The 25,037-nt window shown below is 33.9% G+C and overlaps 1 protein-coding gene across 2 annotated transcripts in view; it reads left to right on the forward strand.

Moving 5' to 3' along the window:
• LOC101894042 (frequenin-1) overlaps positions 1 to 25,037 on the forward strand; it is a 139,120-nt gene that overhangs the window by 102,964 nt on the left and 11,119 nt on the right. For both annotated transcript variants that reach the window (XM_005184524.4, XM_005184525.4), the window contains exons 3-7: positions 10,058 to 10,082; positions 10,299 to 10,347; positions 20,865 to 20,954; positions 24,041 to 24,119; positions 24,258 to 24,346. In XM_005184524.4, the coding sequence (XP_005184581.1) occupies positions 10,058 to 10,082; positions 10,299 to 10,347; positions 20,865 to 20,954; positions 24,041 to 24,119; positions 24,258 to 24,346 (332 nt within the window). The remainder of the gene's footprint in view (positions 1 to 10,057; positions 10,083 to 10,298; positions 10,348 to 20,864; positions 20,955 to 24,040; positions 24,120 to 24,257; positions 24,347 to 25,037) is intronic.

Here is a 25,037-nt window from a genome sequence, read left to right on the forward strand (position 1 = left end):
CATAGGGATAAGATGAGGGTCAGAATAGAAGCCTATTCTTTTTGGAGATGATCGCCATATATTTAGGGGTTGAAATGCGCCAAAAAACTGCAAAATTGTCAGCAGGTCGTGTAATTATATATAATTAATATGAAAATGTCCATTCCAGTGACTTTTTGGAGAATTCACAAATACAGGAAAGACGCACTTCTGACTATTTCGTTAACGCTGATTTCGTTGAAGAATATAGTCAAATGTCTGTATCTCATATAGATGCGTTTCAGTCAAAAACCAATAATAAATGTTAATCTTTTGCCACTTCTGAGAGATTATAGGTCTTTGGGAAATATTGGTTCCAGATCTAGGAAGACCATTTACGTGCAACATCTTCCAAAAAATTGGAAATGAGCAAATTAGTTAAAGTTGCTATTATTCGAAAATTAGAGAACAAAACCTGATGGTTTTCTTTTATTATTTGTCACAAAATCTTGTGGAATTCTTTCGAGTATATCGCCTATATAAACTCTATGGTTTATTATAGTGTTGTAGGGTATTCAACGGTCGGCCCCGCTCGACTGTAGCCTTTGCTTACTTGTTTTATTATTGTTTTTGAAAAAAAAAAAGAGAAAGGAAAGGGATTCCGAGGAATTAAGTGATTGAGGACCGTGATCTTGGTCTGAAACGAGCAACACTTCGAAATTCTGGAGGTTGAACTGGATTTAGGTTTATGATCATGAGACATCGGATAATTGCTCATCTTGCAAACAAACTCAAGCGTACGATATCGATTGGTAAGAAAATAATCAAGGTCAACCCACTTTGGAATGACAGTCTTATCAGCCATACCTTGTTCCCAAAGCGTTAGGAAAACGAATATTGGATTCCAAGTTCCAACGTCGATATCGTACAGAGACAACGCAGCTATACAGGAGTTTATGTCGCTTTGTAATTCACTCGCAAACTCAAATTTAATAGCAGGAAGAAGAATTCGATTATTTTCGAAACGATCACATAAATAGCTCAACAGGACAGAGCCTATAATTCTTGATGTACACGGCCATGTCGGCCATGACATATAATTTCTATTGAAAAATTCGGTGTCGCATAGAGGGAGATTGAAAATATAACTCGAACTATGATCATTACACACACCCGAATTGGGATTCTGTGTCAAAGGATTCGGTGATGATACAGAAGGCTCTTTGGCAACTGTCTGACTCTGTAGATCCTCACTCAACTGTGTCAGTCGGACCAAGCACTCGCAATAGGTGACATAGGCCCTGTTATACTTGGCTCGAAATTATTTCAGAAATGAACTACCATGACAGCAAATTTGATTTATAAACGAAAATTTCATTGTGTTATAACTAAGATGCTTTGACTTTAGACAAAATTAATATGTTAATAGTATATTCTCAAAAAAAAAAAAATATATAGAAATATAATTAATTTATCAAAATGTTGCTTACTACAAACAAAATATCATATCATACACAATCCAATTATAAATATCATAAAGCTGACAAAAAATCCCAATGTAATTTCGGAGGAGAAAAAATATTGTGCCAAGCAGCATCTTCAAATTACAAATCGATAAATCGCATTATTATCAACGATACTCTTACTGACGCTGATAACATTGACGTTGAACGCTGTTGCTGTTTGCCCATTTTCCCGAATCGAAATGAAAAACAAAAAAAACGAAAAACTGAACTCCACACTAAAAGCATTTGCAGCTAGGAAAGCAGTTTTAGCTACAGTCACGATAAGATATTTATCAACAGTTGCAAAATAAATTGCTTTCATAAATCCCAAAGTAGTTTTTTAGTTTTTTTTCGTTCGTTCGTTCGTTCGTTCATTCTCCTCGTGTTGCTGTTGTGTGGCAGTAGCAACATAATATCAAATTACTTGCTCAGCCATGGCGTAGCTTTGGCATTAAGAAAATTGTACATCATAAAAATGGAATGGAGTGAACGAAAGAACGAACGGACGAGCGACCGTACGAAGTAGAATAGAATGGAAATGGAATATTGATGTATGGCAGTTGGATGGACAAACATTGAACAGTTTTGTCATAATGTCAAAAATGTAGATGAGATATATAAACTCGATGACATTATTGGTAGCATACTTTTATTCGTCGGAAGACATTTACAGTCCATCTATTTGAGTAGTGTTTGGGGGATGATGGAGAGTGGATTTATGTTTTATATGGTACATCAGGATTTATGGATTTGTAGTGGTGGTTGTGTAAAGTGAGATGAACGATTTAACAATGGCGCTGTGTTTAAATTTTTATAAGTGCGTGGTTAGTTGAAGGATTTGTGAAACAAATTGAAAGCATCTTTTTTTATTAAGAAAAGATGTCGAAAAGCTGTTGACATAAGCATAGAGTGTTTAAAAATTGGGATTATAATAAGAATTCTCTTTAATAGGTGTGGAAATAAAAGACCTTTTTGACACCTGATTCATATTTCGTACAGATATTGTAATATGTGGAATAGACATGAAACTTAAAATTAGCCTTTTCCAACCAAACCAAAACCAAAAGATTGCGAATTAAATACCAGCAGTGGAAGAGTCGGTTGCTTTATTTAATACTTATAGAACCAGTATAGAAAGGCCAAAGCCGGGCTGAGCCGATTTTAATATACCCTACAGCGATTTGCATACAAAGGGTGAGGAGAAAAAACTGTAACCAACTTTAGACTGCTGTCATTTCTAAGCCACTCGTCCGACAGCAGTTAAAATTATTCCAGCGACAGTTCATTATATTGTTTACAAGCGTACGAAAGCATTTTGGTGAGAATTTTCACAGGAAAAAAGTTATTCGTGATGGAACTCAAGCGTGATGGTGTGATTTCTTTTTATTTGGCTGGAAAACCACAAGTGGCCATCGTTAGCGCACTCCAGCATTTAATTGCGAATAAATCTTTTGTGTCTCGTACCATCGCTCGTTACCGTGATACTGGTAGCATAGCCCGACCTCAAGGAAGTGGACGGAAGAAAACAGCAACATCAGCAGAAATGGTTAGAAAAGTAAAGAAGCGACTTGATCGAAACCCGCGTCGCAGTGGCCGAAAAATGGCTCGTGAGCTGAACATATCGCAATATTCCATTCGGCAAATATTAAAAAATGAACTCGGGGTATAGCTATTGAAATACCAAAAAGTGCAAGAACTTACACCTCAGCAGAAAGTAGATAGACTCAAAAGAGCTAAAGAGTTGCTTCGCTGTGCCGAAAGTGGTGAACTGACGAATTTGGTTTTCTCCGATGAGAAAACATTCGTTGTCCAGCAGTTTTTAAACAAACAAAATGATCGTGTTTACTTGCCAAAGAGATCAGCTGAAAATGTGCACCTTCGGTTGGCCATCAGAACTCAAGCGCCGGCCATGGTGATGGTGTGGGCCGCCACAACAGCCGATGGTCGCTCTTCGCTCATATTAATTGACCGTGACATCAGAATAAATGCCAAATATTATCGCGAAAATATTCTGGAGGTGTATTAAAGCCTTGGACACGCAAACATTTTGGACGCAGACCTTGGACATTCCAACAGGACTCAGCACCATCGCACTCAGCACGCGCTCCCAAGAATGGTTACAAAGTGAGATTTCTCATTTGATTTCCGTTGGACTATTGTGTCTGGGTATGTTGGCACTAAAAAATACCAAAGTATCGATCACCTCAAGCAAGTGCTTCGCCGGGAATGGCTCAAAATACCGCAGAGCAACATTTGGGTAGCGTGTGACGGTTTCATTGGCCGTTTGAAGGCCTTAATTCGCGCCAAAGGTGACCAATTCGAACAAATCTAAACTTATTCTAAAATTTGATGCTCTTTCCGACATTTTTTGCTTTTATTCAATAAATTAAAAAAAATGTAAAAATTATGGCATTTGACTTCGTTGCAGTTTTTGAATTGCACCTCTGTACGCTATCCCGAGATATTTGGTATTTCCATGATTTTCGCGACATTTTCTCCAGAACTGCTTCAAAATTCGTATTTGAAGTTCGTAATGGGTACTACAACCTATGACGGTAAACTGTCTATGCAGGTCCACGTCTTGGTATAGCCCACATACAATGGTACCTCCCCTTATTCGGTGTATTTGTGACATTATTCACCGGAATTGTTTCGAATTTCGTATCTGAATTTTGAAGTCGTTACTACAGTATTTGACAAGAAATTACTTATCCAGCAGCACGTCTTCGTATAGCCCTCATAAAAAGCTTTTTATTTAAGCGGCATTTTTCAAGGGATTTTTTTAGAGAACTCTCAAGTTCCTACCTAATGATGGAATATATAAAAAGTTCTGCCCGGCCGAACTTAGCTGTGTTTTTACGTGTTTGTAATAAACTGGTTAAGATTCCCTGACGTTCTTACAATCATATTTATCCCAACAAATTAATATTATTTTAGTCCAAATCCTAATATTCAAGCGATTCACCCAAGGGGTTTTATCGGACAAAAAGTCTGAGAATACACCTCAATTCTTAATCTTACCTTAACATATTTAAAACTTAAAGTCAAATTTTATTGGATTTGATTATTATATTTGATTGATTATATTTGATTATTGCTCCTCTAGCATGATACCAACAGCCTTACTTTAAATTTGACATCTGCATTACGAAATCGGTTGAGATTGTGATCTTGCAATGTACAGTTACATAGAAACGAAGAAGCCTTATATAGTCTTCGAACTTTCTCTGAGTTTGACAAAGATATTTGGACCCAGAGCAGGCTGACAGACTGATATTATGACCTTATCATATAATATGTACCCTCCGTAGAAAATATGGATAAGAATATTATTATTATTATTTTAAGAATTCCCCTGTTACAGTTCGAATTGAATTGAATTTCAGTGCGAATTCAGAAATGATATTAAAACATCTATAAAGTCAAATTAAGTTCCTTAAAAATATTGGAGGTAGAGTTAAGTGGGTGCTACACCTAAAATTTAACTCTATGGACATTGAAATGCTGTACAATTTTTTTTACCAATTTTCCTTAAATATTTCCGTTGCTTGTGTTTTTAAACTTTTTAATGACTTTAAGCTTAAATGTAATGCTTGAAAACGTGAAAAATGCTCATAATTCTTTGCAAAGAAAAGGAGATCATTAGCTTTTACAAATGTCCCCAGTAAACGATGTTTAAATAACAAAGCTCTGTGGGGTGTTTGTTTGGTATTTGATGTGTATACAAATTTAAATACGTTCCCAAAAAGGGTGTAGATTAACAATTTTCAGAAAAACGTTATTCAATAACAATACGTACAAATAATAATTCCCTCAAACAGCCGAAGGATCCTCGTAACATGGCAATTGACACAGAAAAAAAAAGAAATCATAAAGTACTACAGCACAACCAACTGCCAGTCAGCCGTTGTGAAATGACAGAAAGCCAAAGCTAATTAATTGCCATGAGGGCCAAAGGATGTAGGCATGAACAACCGGATGGATGGTAAGGACTGGAAATATGTTTATAGAGAAATTCTTGTTAAGAATTGACTTTTGTGTGCGTGTATGTGTGCGTGTATGCGTGGGCATTAGCGCAAGTGTGTCTGTTGGTAAGACTTAAATTGGATTGCAAGTAGACATAAAGTAATAACTACAAAAATATGTTGGTTAAAATTATGTCCCTTACTCCCCTGTTACACATTTGTATGGAATTTCCCCCATTGATCCCTGGCAAGACTTAATGTGTCGCCCAAACAAAATTCCATTACTTTTGCAAATTATTCCCATGGGGAATTTGCGAATATTATCAGCATTGTGGCATTTCAATTGGCACAAATCCTTTGAGATGTTAAAGGGTAATGCCCAAATCAACCAAAGGCTAAATATTCAACTGTAGAATATCCAATATCCTAAGGGGGTCTCATAATGTCATGAAGAAGAAGAAGAAAGTTATTGTTGTGTTTAATTAATGATAATTGGAATTTTATCAGCAAAAATAAATGAAACATTTCCCTCAAGCCGCAGCATCATTTTTGTGCAAATTTAATTGGTGTTCTGCCCAATTAAATCTGTGACAAGCCGAGCGGGGACTTTAAGGTAATAAATGTCTTGTGGGAAAATTGACATCACTTGAAACATGAAGAGTTTGGGGAGTGTACATATTGTAGTAGAGTAATGTTCATAAATGGGGGTGGGTTGTTCCGTTTAAAATTTTATGCAAAGATCAAACGGAATTTAAAGAGGAAAATGTTTTAAAGTTATTGTCTATAATCTGAAAAACCAAAATTTCTAAGAGTTTGCTAACCTATTAAACATTTATAGCAGAACATTACTGGGACATAAGCCATTAGAACAAATACTTTGTACTAAATTATTGTTCATTACTATCAAATGTCATTTCATCGTTCAAAAACTTCGATGCTTTTTAAGCACTCTATTTTTGACAAGGATATTGTAAAAAAATATTCTCCAAAAAAAAAAAAAAAAAATAATAATAATAAACAAATAAATAAATAAATAAAAAATCATAAAAATCCAAAAATTTTTGGTCAGGAGATAAATAAAAGATCTTGAAATTCCTGATTTTTTGGTTAAAAGGTACATTAAATAAGGCATTATTCTTTTTCAGAAGGTTCACGAAAAAAATTAAATTAATGATTGATAGTTACATTCGTTACAAAATTTTCTTAAAGTACCCCTGCAAAAGTAGTTTTAAAAAGTCATGTTTTATTTACAAATTATTAAAAATTCTGTTTTAAATGCAAGGAAAAAACCCCAAAAATATTTAAAAATTCACGTCTTTTTAAGCTGAAAATCTAGAAAACAAATTTTTAAAACATATACTCTTTTCGTAGCGAAATAAACATGAAAATAAAGAGTTTTGTAAATATTAAGAGGTAAAAAAGCAGTAAGTTCGACAGGGCCGAACTTTGAATACCACAATTCGGAACGAATTACGCAATTTTCAAAAAAAAAAAAAAAAAAATAAAATCCATTAAAAATTCTGTTAAAATCTTAAAAATACCGAAAGGTGCCGATAAATAGGGGGATATACGAACTCGTGAACCGCTATAGCCCATCTTCGAACTTGACCTGTCCGCAGATAAAAGACAGATCTGTGCAAAATTTAAGCTTCTTATCTTAATTCGTTTGGATTGTAGCGTGATAACAACAGACGAACGGACAGGTCTAAATCGTCTTAGAATTTTATGCTAATCAAGAATATATATACTTTGTTTTGACTATAAACAATCTGCAGGAAAATTTATACAGGGTGTGGTAAAAAACTACAACAACGTCAAACCCCATACTTTTTACATTTTTATACCCTACACCACAAGGTGGTCAGGGTATTAAGTCTTTGTACATTTGTTTGTAACAGGCAAAAGGAAATGAGATGGACCCATAGTTCCTTTTGATGATCTGCATAGAATCACATTCTGAGTCGATTTATGCATGTCCATCCGTCCGTCCGTCCGTCTGTCCATGTATTTTTGTAAACAAAGTACAGTTCGCATTTATTACCCGAAAATTTGCACAAATCATTTGTTTGGCCCAAGGACGAACCCTATTGAAGTTGGAGGTAATCGGTGACAATTTAGATATGGCTCCAAAATATATCTTCGTCCGATTTGCTTTTTATTGTACACCAAACGTGTAATATCAGCCCGAATATTATAAAATTTTGCACATAAAACCAAATTAAAACTGGAAATAAGTATTCCAAATTTTATCGAAATCGGTTGAGATATAGCTATAGCTCCCATATATATTGTTCATCCGATTTGTTATATTTGTTACCCACAGCCGTAATATGCACTCCATAACAACGATATTCAGGGAAATATTTCGAATACAGCTCAGAAATATATTTCCCAAATTTTATTGAAATTGGTCCCGTTTTGGATATAGCTCCCATATATATCTTTATCCGATTTCAAAATAATTAAGCACCAAATGGGCAGTACAAGTCCGAATTTAAAAGATACAAATGCTTCGGCATATATAGTTCTTTATAATTATAATTATAATTATAATTATAATTATATATAATTAAAATTATAGCGTGTATGTTGAATTGTCCCATTAAAATGTTTAATTGTTATGGGGAGCTCTACTAAATTAGCAAAGTGGTGTAGGGTATCATAAAGTCGGCCCGCCCGACTTTAAGACTTTCTTTACTGGTTTTTTTAAATTTTATTGAATAAAAGCACCAAATGTCGGAAATCATGTGTTTAGATTTGTTCGAATTGGTCACCTTTGGCTCGAATTATGCCAATTATGTCTACGCTGCTTGCTTGAGGTGATCGACACTTTGATATTTTTTAGTGCCAACCTTGCTTTCCAAAATACTCCAGGCACAATAGTCCAACGGATTGTTATTCGGAGATTTTGGTGGCAATTGTGCGCTAGAAATGAAGCGATAAACCTCATGCTGTTACCATTCTTGGGTGGCGCGGGCTGAGTGCAGTAGGAATGTTCAAGGTCTACGACCAACATATTTGCGTGCCCAAAATTTTAATACACCATCCAGAATATTTTCGCCATAATATTCGGCATTTATTCTGATGCTACGTCGATTTAGAGTGACCATCGGCTGTTATGGCGGCCCAGACCATGGCCGGCGATTGAGTTCTGGTGGCCAACCGAAGGTGCACATTTTCAGCTGACCTCTTTGGCTGTTTTCTTCCGTCCACTTCCTTGACGTCGGGCCACGCCACCAGTATCACGGTAACGAACGATGGTACGAGACACAAAAGATTTATTCACATTTAAATGCTGGAGTGCTCTAACGATAGCCACTTGTGGTTTTTCAGCCAAATATAAAGAAATCACACAATCACGCTTGAATTCCATCACGAATAACTTTCATCACCAAAATTCATTTGAACGCTTGTAAACAATATTATGAGCTGTCACTCGAATAATTTTAACAGCCGTCGGACGAGTGGCTTGGAAATGACAGCCGTCTGAAATTGGTGGCAGTTTTTTCATCTCACCCTTTATTAAATTGAACTTTAAATACTCAAATTGTTTTGATTCGTTACCTACTGCATAAAATGTTATATGGAAAGTTTCTTATCAACAGAAATACATTTCACTAAAAACAATCAATAACTCATTACAGCTGGTTAGGTTGAAGTTAGTTACTCTAACTCTCAAAATACTAAAAATCGGAAAAAAAATATTGTGTATGGGGTATGTTAAACATTGACAGCACATCATCATAGATATACGGCAAGCTTTGTGGGAAATTTTCAAAATTCTGTATAATGCCTTGATTTCAAAAAATACAAGTCCGAACACTATGAAAATTTGAACTTTATTGGCCCTTCATCTTATATTTCTAATATTTTTTGGAGAATGTAATAATCATACTGCCTCCATCTAGGATTTAAAGTTATAATACACGCAAAATATATATTTGTCCATTAAAAAAAATCACAATGTTTAAACATTTTATAAATATAAGATAAAAATTCACTAACATCATTAAGTAATATTCCCTTTTACATTCTGCACAAGCACATCCATTTATGTTTATCCCAAATAAAAAAAAAACAATGTCAGTGGATAATTTTGATGACAATGATGAGTCCTTGATAAAATCTCTGAATTTGTTATTCAAATCTCATATTGTTGTCATTGCAATTGTTGTCTGAGTTTGGTAAACATCAAAAAAGAAAAGTAACAACGACAACAACAACAGCAACAACCACAACCATAAAACGTCTAAGAACAACAACAACAAACAGTTGGTGTACCCTTGATGAAAAATTACACTTATTGAGATTTAAGCTGTTGAAGATTTTGTGCAAATACACAACGAAGGACAACAGAACTGAAGTGGTTACATTAACGTGGCAACATGGCAAAGCATCAGACCATTCTGCGGTTGTGGATCTCTAAATGTTGTTTATTTGTTTTGTTTTACAGAAAGATTTAGCTGTTGTTTATATCCTTTTTGTCCTCTTTCCCCTTTTTGGTTTCGCCTTTTGATGTTTTCGGATTTTATGCTTTGGCACAAATTGCCAAGGCACAAAGTAAACAATTCTGGCATTAAATGAATTTAAATTTTCTTCTTCTTCTTCTGTTTTTCCATTTCGTTACAGTTACCGAAAAAGAGATTAGACAATGGTAAGTGAAAATGTTCGTCTGTCGTTATTGGCATTTCAGAGGAATTAATTTAATTTACATTCGAAGTGGAAACTTAAGACAAACCCCAAAAAGCTCTTTCACATTAGGGTTTTTATTTTAGGATATAACTCCTGTCAACCCATGATTTGATTATTGTCAACTCTATTTTGTACTGTTTCCCATTTTCTTTTATAATTTTTTTACCATCTCATTTAGGCACAAAGGTTTTCTAAAAGACTGTCCGAATGGTTTACTCACCGAACAAGTAAGTATTTAAATTGTCATTAGCGGACATTGTTGCTTTTTTCTTGTTATGTATGCCTGCCTTTGCCTTTTTTGGTTCTGCATTGTGTATTGCCTGGCTTAAAATTTTATGCTAATAAAGGCGTAGTCGGGTTAATTTATTTGTTTATTATTTGTTATTTTGTTGCTAACAAGAAAATTACTTTTTCAAACGTTTTCATTTGTTGTCTTACTGCTTTTCGAAACTTATACTTATTTATATCAAAATTTTTGTATTATTGTACCACCATGCATAGTTTGGGGGGTGTATTAAGTTCGAAATAATAACGTTAGCGTAATATTCTAAGACGTTTAGCCCTGTCCCTCCGTCTTTTGTAATCACGCTAGAATTAAAACTAATTAAGAAAGGAAACTAAAATTCTACACAGATTAATATTCTGTCTGCAGGCAGGTTAAGTTCGAAGATGGGCAATATCTGTCCACCATATCGTATATCCCCATACAAGGGTATCTCCCGACATTCGGTGTATTGACGGTTGTAACCAAAATTTTACTCAAGGAGTTTTTTGTGAGTACCAGAGATGGTCTGTTTGGCAGATTTTTAGGTTTTCGACTGTCGAAAAGTTGTAAACGTCATATACGTATATAAAACGTAGAAAAAGTATAAATGTCATGAACGTCTAAAATACTATAATATCCCACGTTTAGGTCGTATTACTGAAACTTCACTGATCGTAATGAGGATAGTTTACTTGTGTAAGTCTTCCAAATCTGATAAAGTTACTTCATAGAGCTTTAAACCTGAGGCTAGCGTTTTGTTCCAAAGGTATAAAACTGTAAAGATTGAACAGAATACACATAGCCTTTTATTGTCTCGATCAGGTTATAGATGACCGACGACATGGCAAAAATTTATTAGAAAATTTGCTGAAATATTTTATGCCGATATCGAGAAAAAATACCTTTAAGCTGTGGAGAAAAGCAACAGATATGATAAATATGGACTCCAATTAAAGTGCCCGCTGTTACATTATATCATAATGCTATGTTACGATATTGTGTCATAATATATATTTTTCACTACCAACGCCATCTATTGAATTAATGCAACAACAAAATGTCCCATATTATATTATATGCCTTTGTATTCAACCACCACGTTAACGTCAACAAATCTTATTTTTTGTCTAGGTTTAAGACTTTTTCGACGTATGTATGATACGTCGGAAAATTATGTCATATACGTCAGAATTTCTGACAGACCATCTATTGTGAGTACTTCTTCCCCTGGAAGATAATTGTCTATATAGATCGACGATAACGTATAGCCCCCATACAACTAAAAATTGTATGGTATATATTCGCGATTCTGATAATTTTAGCTACATTGTATGGAGGGTATATTAAGTTTTGCATTACTTTTGTAACACCTCGAAATATACATTTTCGACCAAAGTATATATATTCTTGATCAGCATAAAATTCTTTAGCGATGTCCGTCCGTCTATGGAAATCCGAACGAAATGAAGTAGGTTCTTAAAATTTTACTCAAATATGTATTATGTCTTCAGGAATTTTGGTATTGAAAATGGGTGATGAAGGTCCACATTTTGGTATAGCCACATAGGTCCACATTTTAATAATGTAATGCAACCTCCCTTTTTTCGGTATTTTGGTGATTTAAGCGACATTATTCACCAGAAATGTTTCAAATTTATATTAGAAGTTCGTAATGGGTACTGCAGCCTACGGCAGGAAATTGTCTGTGCAGGTCCACATCTTCGTATAGCCCCCATATAATGCTACCTCCCTTTTTTCGTTTTTCGTTTTTTTATTTAAGCGGCATTATTCACCGGAAATGTTTCAAATTTGGTATTTGAAGTTCGTAATGGGTACTATGACGCAAAATTATCTGTGCCAGTCCACATCTTCATATAGCCCCCCATAAAACGGTACCTCCCGATATTCGGTATTTTGATTGTTTTAGCTACACTATTCGCCGAGTTTTTTATTCAAGTTTCGCATTTGAATATTGTAATGGCTTATGACAAAAGTTGCCTATGTAGGTCCACGTCGTATTTTTGGTATTTTTAAGATTTTAACAGAATTTTTAACAGATTTTTTTTTGAAAATTGCCAAATTTTTTTAATGTTTATTATGGCTTTAGAGTATTTATAATTTGAAATCAGAGTGAGTTTTTATATGGGAGGTATATCCAATTCTGAATTAATTTCCACCAAATTTAACGGAGGCATTTGCACCAAATAACATTGCTATAGATATGAAGGGAAGGTTATATTAAAACAAGTAAGCAAAGGCTATAGTCGTGCGGGGCCGACCATGTGATACCCTACAACACTACATAATGGTAAAAGTTCCCTTATGTCCAAATCCATTTTGGAAGATTTCGCTTTTGAAATTGTGTCATAGACCTTTTTGACTAGGGACATTTGCCTAATACTTACGCAAACCGTCGTCCTGTTAGTTACAGTTAAATATAATCCGACGGCCAAAATGCTACACTTCTTCCCTGTCCTTCACTCTCTTCTCATGCAAAATTTCGTGTCGATTGGTTTCAATTGTGTGATAAGAAAATTTTTCTGTTTTTGGTACATTTGAACCCCTAAATATTTTTCGATCATCTCCAAAAGCAAGAGGCCCCTCTGCCTTTTTGTGTATTTTGGATATCGTCTGTAAGTTATTTTCAACGTTTCAGTAAAATGTAAATTTTGGTAGTGGTCCATTCTACCCGCTATCCTAAACTCTAACTTCATGCGAGATTTCGTGACCTTTGGTTTCTATTTGTGACTTTTATAACGGCTGCAAAATCAGAAAAAATTTTAGTTGTTGGTCCATTTAATCCCTAAATATATTGCGGGCATCTTTGAAAACAATAGGCCCAGTCATTCTGAGCCTAAAACTACCCTTATGACAATTTTCGTGAGGATCGGACTATAATTGCAATCTGTATATAATAACCCCAACCTGTGTTGTAAGGTGAAAAAATATTACAAAATGTACACTTGAATATTATAAGTCAAATTAAAAAAATTGCATGCGATAAAAAATATGAAAATATGAAAAAAATGTCACAAAATACTACAAAATCTATATTAACATAATTATTGGTATCTTTTTATGCGATTTTTTAGATTTTATACTTTTATGCCAAAAGGGCATTCTGAATTGTCAAAATTTGTCAAAATCGCTCCATCCATTCTGGAGATATAAGCATTCTAGCTAACATCCCCTTCCTTTGTATACACACATTGTATATATTTCGCTATATATATCCGATATTTTTACTATCGGCATCTACGTAACGGTCAGAATTGACCTGTTTGTATATTTGGGATTTCGCTGGCATTAAAAATATTCGCGGTTTAATGGAAATTTTGACTTTTATTTATCACAAATGCTATGGTCTATTTCAACCACTAAATGTTACCCGATGATCATCAAAGGCTTCTGCCCAGCCCAAAGCTCTAGCCCCATGCTAACTTTTGCTTCGATTGGTCTATAATTGTGACCTGTAGAGCAACTGCAAAATCAGGAAATTTTTCAGTTTTTGGTCCATTTCAACCTCTAAATATTGTGTGATCATCACCAAAAGAAATAGGGTTCTATTCTGACATTAACCCCACCTCAATTTCATGAGGATCGGACCATAATTGCGACCTATAGAGTGATTACAAATTAACATGGACAGACGGACGGACATACACAGCTAGATCGACTCAGCTCGGCGAGATAGGAAGATCCATATATACTTTCCTATGTGGGAAATCAATATTTCGTGGTGTTACATAATTTTTGGCCCAATCAAACCCAACGCATAGTGTTGTAGGGTATAAAAATATATATGGGAGCAATAGATAGATGGGAACCAAGTATCTCCAATTGGAAAAAATTATGTTGAATCTGTTATTTTATGAACAATAACCGTGAAATCGGATGAAAAAATTGTAACCGATATCGATTAAATTTGACAGAAGTATTTCTTAGCTGTATCTTATGTATGGTACCAAAGATCATTGTTATGAAGTGCCTATTACGAATGTGAAGGCCTTAAACACCAAAACGGTTGATACATCTATATGGGAGCTATATCTGAATCGACTTTTACCAAATTTCAAGGCTGAATTAGGTCGTATATGACGTATGTGGCAAAATTTGGGAGCTGTATCCAAATCTCGATAAAATTTGGCAGAGATAGTTCTGAGTGATATTTGTTATCTGATATCAAATATCATTATTGTGAGGGGATATATAGGAGATGTAGCTACATATTAACCGATACCTGGTGGGACATTTCAAAAATCATCCTATTTGAATATTAAATTACGCACAATAAAATTAATTCCGGACGAAATATGTTTGAACGCCTTATATAAATTTAGACCAATTCTGACCAAATTTTAAAAGCTTTATCTCGATAGGACTTGTACTTTGTTTACAAATCACATCACATCTCAGAATGTGATTCTATGAGGATCATCATCATCAGGTTACAAACAAATGCACCAATACATTATTTCCTTTACCACAGTGTGTTGGTCTTCTTTTCGGTTTGTGGAAATAACTCTAGCCTCTAAACGGTATCTTGATTTTGAATATATATGTTATAAGTCTGTAGACAATTGGGGATTTAAAATAGACCATTTGTGCCTGCGTCTTAGAATAGCGCCTCATGTAATAATATCCCCAATTTTAAGTATTCATAAGGTTAAAGTAATATTTTACAGCTGAATTATCTGAAAAGTGTCAGCATGTATTCCCAGAGAGCATATACAATTCTTCCAACTGAACTGCCCTTTTATTTTTAAAAAGTGGGTTCGACCGATAGGATCCCCTATATTTTAATTTTTAATTTTAGCCACACTAACAAGGCAATTGGGGTGTCATTAAATTGGGGTATCATAAATTTGATTGGTTCAAAAAGTTTGTTAGACCTCGAAATATTGGTCCAAGATATGGATCTTCCTATTTTGATGAAATGGACCGACATATCTATAACTGTCCGTCTGTTCATGTTAAATTGTACAGGTCGCAATTATGGCCCAATTACCATGAAGCTAGGGTTAAGGACATAATTGAAACCTATTGTTTTTGCAGATGATCGCAAAATATTAAAAGATTGAAATGGACCAAAATAGTTCTCAGTTTTGCAGTTGCTGTAGAGGTTACAATTATAAACCAATCGACTTGGAAATTAGCCCGGGGTCAGAAATAATGGCTGGGTAGAAGCCTACCACTTTGAATGGTCATCGCATATTATTTAGCGGGTGGAATAACCGATAAATTTTATTCAAGAAAATACAAAAATGTCCATTAAACCGCAAATGGTTTTAATTCCAGCGAAATCATAAATATACGAAAACGTTGCTTCTGACCGTTACATTGATGTTGATATCAAATTCATGGCAAAATATATACAATCTCATATATGAAAGGGGATGTAAGTTAGTTAGATGGATGGATTTTGAAAATTCTAACCAATTCAGAATGCATAAAAATTTGCAACAGCCCTACAGTTTTCAACTAAGGACCAATAGATATGTAATTTTTTATGAGGCTAGAGTTTAGGACAGGTCTGAAGCCTAGCATTTGGACGGTCATCGGTTAGTATTTAGCTGGCTAATCACAATTTTGTGTCCAAGATTACCTACATAAAAAGCAATCTCATACCTTTGCACTGATGTTGATTTAGCTAACGAAATCAGAATGCCTATTAACACAACGTTGACCTCTTGGTTTCTGTCAAAAATTCAAATAAAATAAAATGTTATATATGCATGGAAATTTTTTTATATCTCTGTAATGTTTTATATTTTATATTTATGTTCTACCGAAAGAGCGAACTAGGTATTTAAAGTAGTAGTAACATCTGCTTCTTCAAATACCGATGATTTTTAGAGATCGTATATATTTTAAAAATATTAGTTTCAGATCTATGAAGATTATTCGAAATGAAAAGTTTCAATATTTCCTTTTATTTTTTATTTCTTAGTGGGTTTTTAGATCAGTAGAAACTTCACCCCAAATTGTCGTGTTGTAAGGTATAAAGTGGTTGGCCGCTATTGTCTACATAGGTTCTCGTTTCGTATAATCGCAAATTATTTTCGATATATTTTAAAGAGCGTTTCCTTATAAGAATATGCAAGTACGTCTTGACTGATAGAATTTCTATCGATATTTGACGTACAAATAAATTGATAATGCAATTGCTCCTATTATATTTATTTGATATTGAAAACAACGATTCTCGTCTCTTTAATATTATATGATTTTATCATGCAGCAAGTCCTACCTTCAATCCAACTTATATTGCTTTAAAACATTTCCATTTAATTAAATCTACCTCCTTACCTTGGTGTTCATTTAATATTCACTTCTAACACATGCAACGAATTCATTTAATTTTGCTACAAGATTATTCATTTTTTTTTTGAAGAAAAGAAACTTCAAAAGCAAACAAAATTACTGCATTTCAAATGACTATACGGGTAATGGTGCTCTGCTGCTCATTGCTGGTACATTCTGGAACATGCATTTTTGGGGCGAAAATTTATTCAAGACAAGCATATAAGCAATGCCATCGGAAGTTGTTTCTGCTTCTACTCAAGTTTTGCATAATTTCAGACATTTATGTTATGCAAATGGCAAGTTGGAAAATTCGAATACTGGGCAAAAAAAAAAAAAAAATAAATGGAAAACACAAGCTATGAAACTTGACTTGGAGAATAAACAGACGTTCGTAGTTTTGGTGTTGTTCTTTTTGAAGAGGGTATTTGCTTACAAAAGAAAGTATTGTCTACAACACTTTATGAACCAATGAAGTGATACTGGCCGGATGTTGTTTAACCATTGGCTGTGAGCACTTCATTTCATTTCTTTTTTTTTCTCTCTCTCCCTCTCCCTTTTTTGTTGATTATATAGTTTAGCACATCTAGCCAATGCATTGTGAGTGGCAATATTATTGCTCCTACTGTTCTGATATTTAACACTTTCCAGTCTGTATTTGTTTTCACATTTCAATTCATGCATTCATAATGCCCTGCCAACGATGTATATTCAAATGTTTGTTATCTTTTCAAATGTTTTGAAGTTCAGTGTTAGTATCTTCATGAACATGTCCTTTGGCATTTTACGTGGTTGCAAGGACATGGTTGCAATAGCTTCCAAATGGTTATCTATGTGAACGTATGTGTGTCTGTTTATCGTTTACAAACCAAAAATCCCTCATTTATTGACATATTCAAATGCAATTTGTATCTGAATTCACAAGTAACCACATTAATTAAGCACACTTAAAGGCAAGCAGAGATTGTGTTTATGTTTGGATGTATCTAAGAAGGATGCTGGCACCATAACTAGAAATGTACTTAAATGAAATTAGTTAATTCACAAAACCTACAAGGGATTGAAGCAGAATCTGATAATAAATGGTTCGAAACGTAGAATTTTCAAATTTCCAAAAATTTCCATTTGAGGAATGCTTCAAGAGCCAAATGTGGTATATATAATGCGGAATCGATAATCATGATTTTTCGTACAAGATTCATCTTAAATATAAATCTCTTGAATTTAAATAGATTTTAATAGAGCCTTAGTCCCCAAGAATATTTTTTTTTAAAGAAGTTACCAAATGTGAAACCTTTGAACGCTATAATATATTTGAAAGCTCCGATAGGTCTAAACTCATTTTTTTCGATTTCGTTTTAAATATAACGCCATAGAGCCCTAGGTATTCGAAATAAATTCACACAAAATTTGTGGTAATTTCGACCCACTTAATATTACCCTATGGCCATTAAAAATGATAGGATTCTGCTATGTTCTCAACTCTATATTCACGCAAAACTTCGTGTCGATTGGCTTTTGATTGTAAGCTGTAGGTCCATTTCAAAAACAATAGGCTTCAATTCTGAATCTAGGATCGGACATCGGAAATTAGGATCGGACGATAATTGCGATCTGTATATACAGGGTGAGATAAAAACTGCACCAAAATCAAATACGATAATATTTATATATTTTTTAAATTTTATTGAATGAAAGCAAAAAATGTCGGAAATGGTCGAATTGGTCACCTTTGGCACGAATCATGGCCTTCAAACGGCCAATGAAACCGTCACAAGCTGCCCGAATGTTACTCTGAGGTATTTTGGCCCATTCCCGACGAAGCGCTTGCTCCAGTCACAATAGTCCAACGGATTGGTATCCGGAGATTTTGATGAAGATGAAGCGAGGAACCTCATTTTGTAACCATTCTTGGGTGGCGCGTGCTGAGTGCTGTTAGAATGTCCAAGGTCTGTGGCCAAAATGTTTGGGCACTTTAATACACCCTCCAGAATAATTTCGCGATCGATTAATACAAGCGGAGAGCGACCATTGGGTATTATGGCGGCCCACACCATCACCATGGCCGGCGCTTGAGTTCCGGTGTCCGGGGGCCAACCGAAGATGCACATTTTCAGCTGGCCTCTTTGGCAAGTAAACACGATCATTTTGTTTACAAACAGCTGAACAACGAATGTTTTCTCATCGGAGAAAACCAAATTCGGCAGTTCACCACTTTTGGCCAAGCGAAGCAACTTCTTATCTCTTTTGAGTCTATTTTCTTTCTGTTGCGGTGTAAGTTCTTGCTCTTTTTGGAATTTCAATAGCTTTACCCCGAGTTCATTTTTCAATATTTGCGGAATGGAATATTGCGATATATTCAGCTCACGAGCCATTTTTCGGCCACTGCGACGCGGGTCGCTTCTTTACTTTTCGAACCACTTCTGCTGATGTTGGGGTTTTCTTCAGTGAACTTTGCGTGCACCTTTGCTTGACTACGCTAAGAGTATCACGGTAACGAGTGATGGTACGAGACACAAAAGATTTATTCACATTTAAATGCTGCAGTGCTCTAAGGATAGCCACTAGTGGTTTTCCAACCAAATATAAAGAAATCACACTATCACGGATGAATAACTTTTTTCAGGAAAATTCTCAGCAAAATGGGAGCTATAGTTAAATCTGAATCGATTTTCACCAAATTTGCTGTACTTAATTCTGGACTGAATTCTGTCGGATACATATGGGAGCCATATCTAAATTTTAGCCGATTCTCACCAATTCCAATAGGGTTCGTCCTTGGTCCATACGAATATTATTCGGGAAATTTCATCTCAATCGGATAATAAGTGTGATTTTCATTAAAAAGAAATCGACTTAGAAAGTGATTCTATGAATATCCTCGAAAGTAACTGCGAGTCTATCTCGCTTCTTTCTCCATTTTACCTGCTAATGAACAAAGAAATAATTCCCTTACCACTATGTGGTGTCTTCTGGCATATTTAGGCTCGATTTTCTTAAATATAATCGTTTTCTCCCAAGAGGTCTTTCCGAATGGTGGTTGTCTAATAAGAGTAGTAACTAACATCACTTTCTATGTGTTTGTTTCACTTTCGTTTACATATATATTGTACCTATTTTGCTGTATATCCTATATCCTTTCAGTGTATTAGAGATTTCTCTGGCATTAAAAATATTCGCTGTTAGTGAAAAATGTCGCATATTTTTTTAATTAAAAAATTTAGTCTCTTTTACAATCGAAATATTATCTGATGAATAAACAAATTGTCAGGCTTCTGCCCAGCTCTAAACTCTAGTCTCTTGCTAAAGCTTACGTTGATTGGTCTAAAATTGCTGTATACAAAATCAAGAAATTTTTCTGTTTTTGGTCGATTTTAATGAATATTTTGCGATCGTATTTAAAAGCAATAGGCTTCTATTGCAAACATAATCCAACTCGTTTTTAACTTCCGTGAAAGTCGGGCCATGACTACGACCTGTAGCGTAATTACAATTTAACATGGACACACATATGTAGATAGACTCAGCTCGACGAGATAGGAAAATTCGTATATAATATCCTATGTGCAGGACCAAAGTTTCGTGATATGACATAATTTAATACCCCTAATACGTAGTATTGTAGGGTATAAAAATGCATTACATATCATTGGTTTTTAAAATGTTAAAATGCTTCATTGTAAAAAAATTTCATTGTACATAGATGTATCTAGCTCCCGAACTGGAAGTGAATTCGTAATTTTCTGACCACTAACAATAATAAGTAAAAACAGATTTAGTGTAGTGTTTCTTCACACTTTAAAGATTTTATACTAAATTTAATTTTATTTTTTCTTTTGCATACGGCTAAAATAAATGTGAACTCTTTTAGCTTTTCGCCATAGTTTTATTTCATTTAAAGTTGTTGTAAAACTAAAAAGGCTACCATTATCCCCTCTTTAGAATGTATTTAAGCTACTTTGTGTTTTAATGTTGCAATTATTTTTTTTCTGTGTGCAGTTTTAACAAAACTTCTTTTGTGCATTTCTTTTATTTTCACTGAATATTCGCTGTGCTTTGTTGAATATAATTATTTGCTTTTTTTGCGAAGTTAACTACTTTGTTTAATTGTTCTTTTTAATTTGTTTTGCTGAGAAAATTGTTAACAAAGTTTTCATATTCTTTTATCACTTTTAGGGTTTTATAAAAATCTACAAACAGTTCTTTCCCCAAGGTGATCCCAGTAAATTTGCCTCACTAGTGTTTCGGGTATTTGATGAAAATAATGTAAGTTAATTTATTAAAAAGTAATTCAATGCCAAGAATTATGTAAAATACACTAACCTATATAACAATTATATAATATCATGAAACCATTCATAAACACACATAATTTCAAAAATTATTTTTTAAAGATTTATTTTTAATAAATGCATATATATATATATATATATATATTTAATTTTAGATAAAGAACGAAAATAATCTTGCGTTGAAATGTTCATTAAAAATCTTAACGTTCATACTGGCGTATGCGTATTGGATATCAATATTATAATCATGTATACGCCACACAATACCAAAAACACATTGAAGGCACATTTGTATGTGTCGCTATGATTAGTGAATATCCAATAAAACGTCATTCAATGAATTCCTTTTTTTGGCTAATTAAATTAAATTTTTAAGAAATGAATTTAGAATGACTTTTTTCTTCCACGTTCACTTAGACATATGGACATACAGAAACAGTCTTTAAATCAGGAACTGAAATAAACTTTATTGCAATCGGATAAATTTTAAAAATGTTCCCTAAATTTGTGTTGATGCAAATTTCAAAGAAAATAATTGTATCCAGGTTAAAAATGATTAGAATGTTTTTATCTAATGAGAATTACCTAATGAGAGTAAATACGGTATGAACATTAAATAAACATCGATTTATTTTAAATACATAAAAAAGAAATGCTTTTGAAAAATGAAAAATATATTTTTGCCTGGAAGTCGTTGCAATCGATATTTATAACTTTGAATTAGTAGAAAAAAATTTGAGTCGAATCTGGAGAATTTCTAGTGTATAATTCGCATATGCTAATTTGCAATAAGTTCGAAATATATACTACTTTCCAGAGAACGGCCCTTGTAAGCCATCATCCACATCAAATATGCCTGATGAGCCGCTTAACCAACGGCGAAACGCGTCGCATAGTGGTGAGTGTGTGATAGTGTCTATCTGGCTTTCCTTTTCACTGCAAATTTCAGATCATTAAGCTCGTCTCGAAAGAGAAAACAAACACTTAAATTAGAAAATATAATAGGTTTGTTCAAATTCCAATTTTTCTTGACCAATCCAATTTTCGTTATAAATTTCCTATTTTCTAAAATACCAAAAAAAAACTTGGTAAAAATGGTCAAAACAACATTAAATGCAAAATTAAAAAAAAAATGGACTTTGGAGCTTAGAAAAATTCTGTACAGGGAAAAGATTCTGACCATCCACTATGCAATGTCGAAGTAGCAAAATTCATTAGTCCCCCAATCTGTGACATTTTTAGAGATAGTGTGGCAATGCATTTCTCGAAATTTGTTGGTAGTTCTCCAGTAAACAGTCAAAATTGTTTAAATATTACAAATGTTATATAATAGATAGGAATTGCAATCCTTAGTCCAAACATGGGATGTCGTGATATCTATGCAAAGCTTGTACCAGGTGCGAAAACAGAACACATCCTGACACTACTTCTGGTACCCACAACCATGAATTAAACTTTTTTTAAGTCGTAAATGAGCCACGTTGTGCCAAGTTTTTTTTTTTAACCTCCCCATGTTCTATATTCTGATTACTTTATGCACTCTTTTCAGCAGAATTATTAATAAATCGGTTTGTAGAGTTTGCACAAAGTTTTAGCTTCTGTGATAGAAGACTTCTGGAATAGGTCCCTGAGTTATAATATGGCTCTCGTATTTTTAAAAATTTTATTCACGCTTAATACGACCAAAATCTGCCTAGTGGAAACAACTGTTTTAGGCCCTAGGTCCTTTTGGACCAAATCCCTTTCCGTCCGTCCGTCTCTCTGCCTGGTGCGCACAATAACACTCGAAGGGAGTATCCGATTTGGTCCAAACTTTTTAATTCATAATATTATTGTCAAACTTAAATCTTGTTGGGAGATTGGCAACATAGTCCACACCTTCTGGTATCTCCCCCACAAAAGGTAAAAATTTCCAAGAAAATAATTCACCTCATAGGAAGAGGAAGCATAATTCGATTTTTGGAAACAATGACAAGTATATTCTTGTCAGTACTAGGTCAGGTGCGAAAATGGACAATCAAATACCTGCCCACAAAGGGTCAATGTTTGAAATAATTATAACTGATATAAAATTTGAAATAAGGGTCCGAATATTTTCGAAATTCACACATCTCAATATTTCTACTGAAACAAGATGGTGCGGTGATGGAATATGTTAGACTACACCTTCTGGTACACCAACTTAACTCCCATGATCATGAGAGAATATGGGAATATGGTACGATGATGTATTATGAAGGACTACACCTTCTGGTATACCACCTTAACTCCCACTCTCACAGAGGGCCAACATTTTGGACAACCAAAACTCCCATACAATGCGAAATAGTCATCCGATTCATTCTAAACTTCACATATTCAAATATTTCCACTAACACGAGATCTGGTGTGAACATGGAATATATCGGGTTATTCCTTGTGGTTGACCCGTCAAAGGATCAACATTTTGAATAATTATAATTTGAAAAAAAAAATATTTTAATTGCAATGTTAATTCCTGGTAAGGGAGTTACCAGAAAGAGGAGAAATAGTCTCTAATTTTCCAAATCCTAATATACCAAAAAACTATTTTTTAGAGAACTTTTCTTAATTTAATTAGTCTTAAAAATTTACCTGAGAAAAAGTTAGGTAATCAGTACATCAATCCATTACTCCATTAGAATATATTAACTCATTGCAAACAGATTAGGAAAATGCTAAGGCAATTAGCGTTGCAGTTTTTATGATTTTAATAAAAAAAAATTAAGAAAATCCCTCCATTTTACTGAGGGTTAAGATTCCCCAGAAACATAAATGGTATCACTCAAAAGACAAACACTTACCAGCAGGCATTTTTGAAAACAAAAAAATAACCATTTCATATCAAAACTTTTATGTCACACACTTTATCATAATTCAAATACATCCATCATCGTCATCGCCATGCGACATCACTTCACACTTTTACTGAGAATTCATGTCACATTTGAAAAATCCATTTCCCATCCAGAAAAGCAAAAAAAGTGTATTTTTATATTTCTCTTCTTCTGTTTTTCTTCTCTTCCCGTTGTCTCCCCACAGGATGGAGCGATAGAATTCGAAGAGTTCATTAGAGCTTTATCGATTACATCCAGAGGAAATCTCGATGAAAAGTTGCAATGTGAGTAAGCGTTGACATTCGTGTTTTTTTTTCTTGCTACACGATTGTCATATTGACTTGACTTTCTAATCGATGGTATTTGTTGGTATTCATGTTTTTTTTTTTTTTTTTTTTGTTTTCAAATATTTTCTTTTACAGGGGCTTTTCGGTTGTACGATGTCGATAATGATGGCTATATCACAAGAGAGGAAATGTACAATATTGTGGATGCCATCTATCAAATGGTGGTATGTATATGGTGTTGGGTTGACTTCTTGGTTTTTTATTTAATTTAAATTTTTTTATTGTAATATTTGGAATTTAAAATGTTACTTTAAGAGAGTCCTTAGGGGATTAAAAATATGGTTTGAGAAAAAAAACTTTGAAACCTTACTGTTCTATTGAAGCTTCGTTGAAAGAAACTTATAATGTGACAGTCCAGATATAATCCCGTGTCATCTTTTTCAATTTTTACGAACAAAATTCTTAGACAGAACCAAAATCATGGATTTCTTAAGATGAAAATTTTGTGAATTAGGGTCAAGATTCAAACAAAAAAATTCAAAGGACCTCTTAATCAAAAATTGTGAAAAGTTCCCCTTTCATAAAAATTAAAATTTCATGCCAAAAAATCGTGGATTAATAAGATTTTTTTAAAGATCACGTATAAAAAATTTGTTGAAAATGTTTCACAGACGGACAACCAAGGACCAAAAATCTGGTCTTATACCCAAAATTATTTCAATGTCTATCGGGACGAAATCCATGAATTTTTATCAATATTATAAAGGATCAACTGGACAAAAATTTGGGGATTTCTTAAGACCTTTTATAAAAAAACTTATTCACAAAATATGTGGAAGAGCCTTTAGAACCATCTTTGTAGACTTTTCATAGAATATTTCGAATGACCTCCTGACCATAAATTGGGGATTTTTC

Source organism: Musca domestica, unplaced genomic scaffold, assembly GCF_030504385.1.
Source record: "Musca domestica strain aabys unplaced genomic scaffold, Musca_domestica.polishedcontigs.V.1.1 2, whole genome shotgun sequence".
Lineage (NCBI taxonomy): Eukaryota > Metazoa > Arthropoda > Insecta > Diptera > Muscidae > Musca > Musca domestica.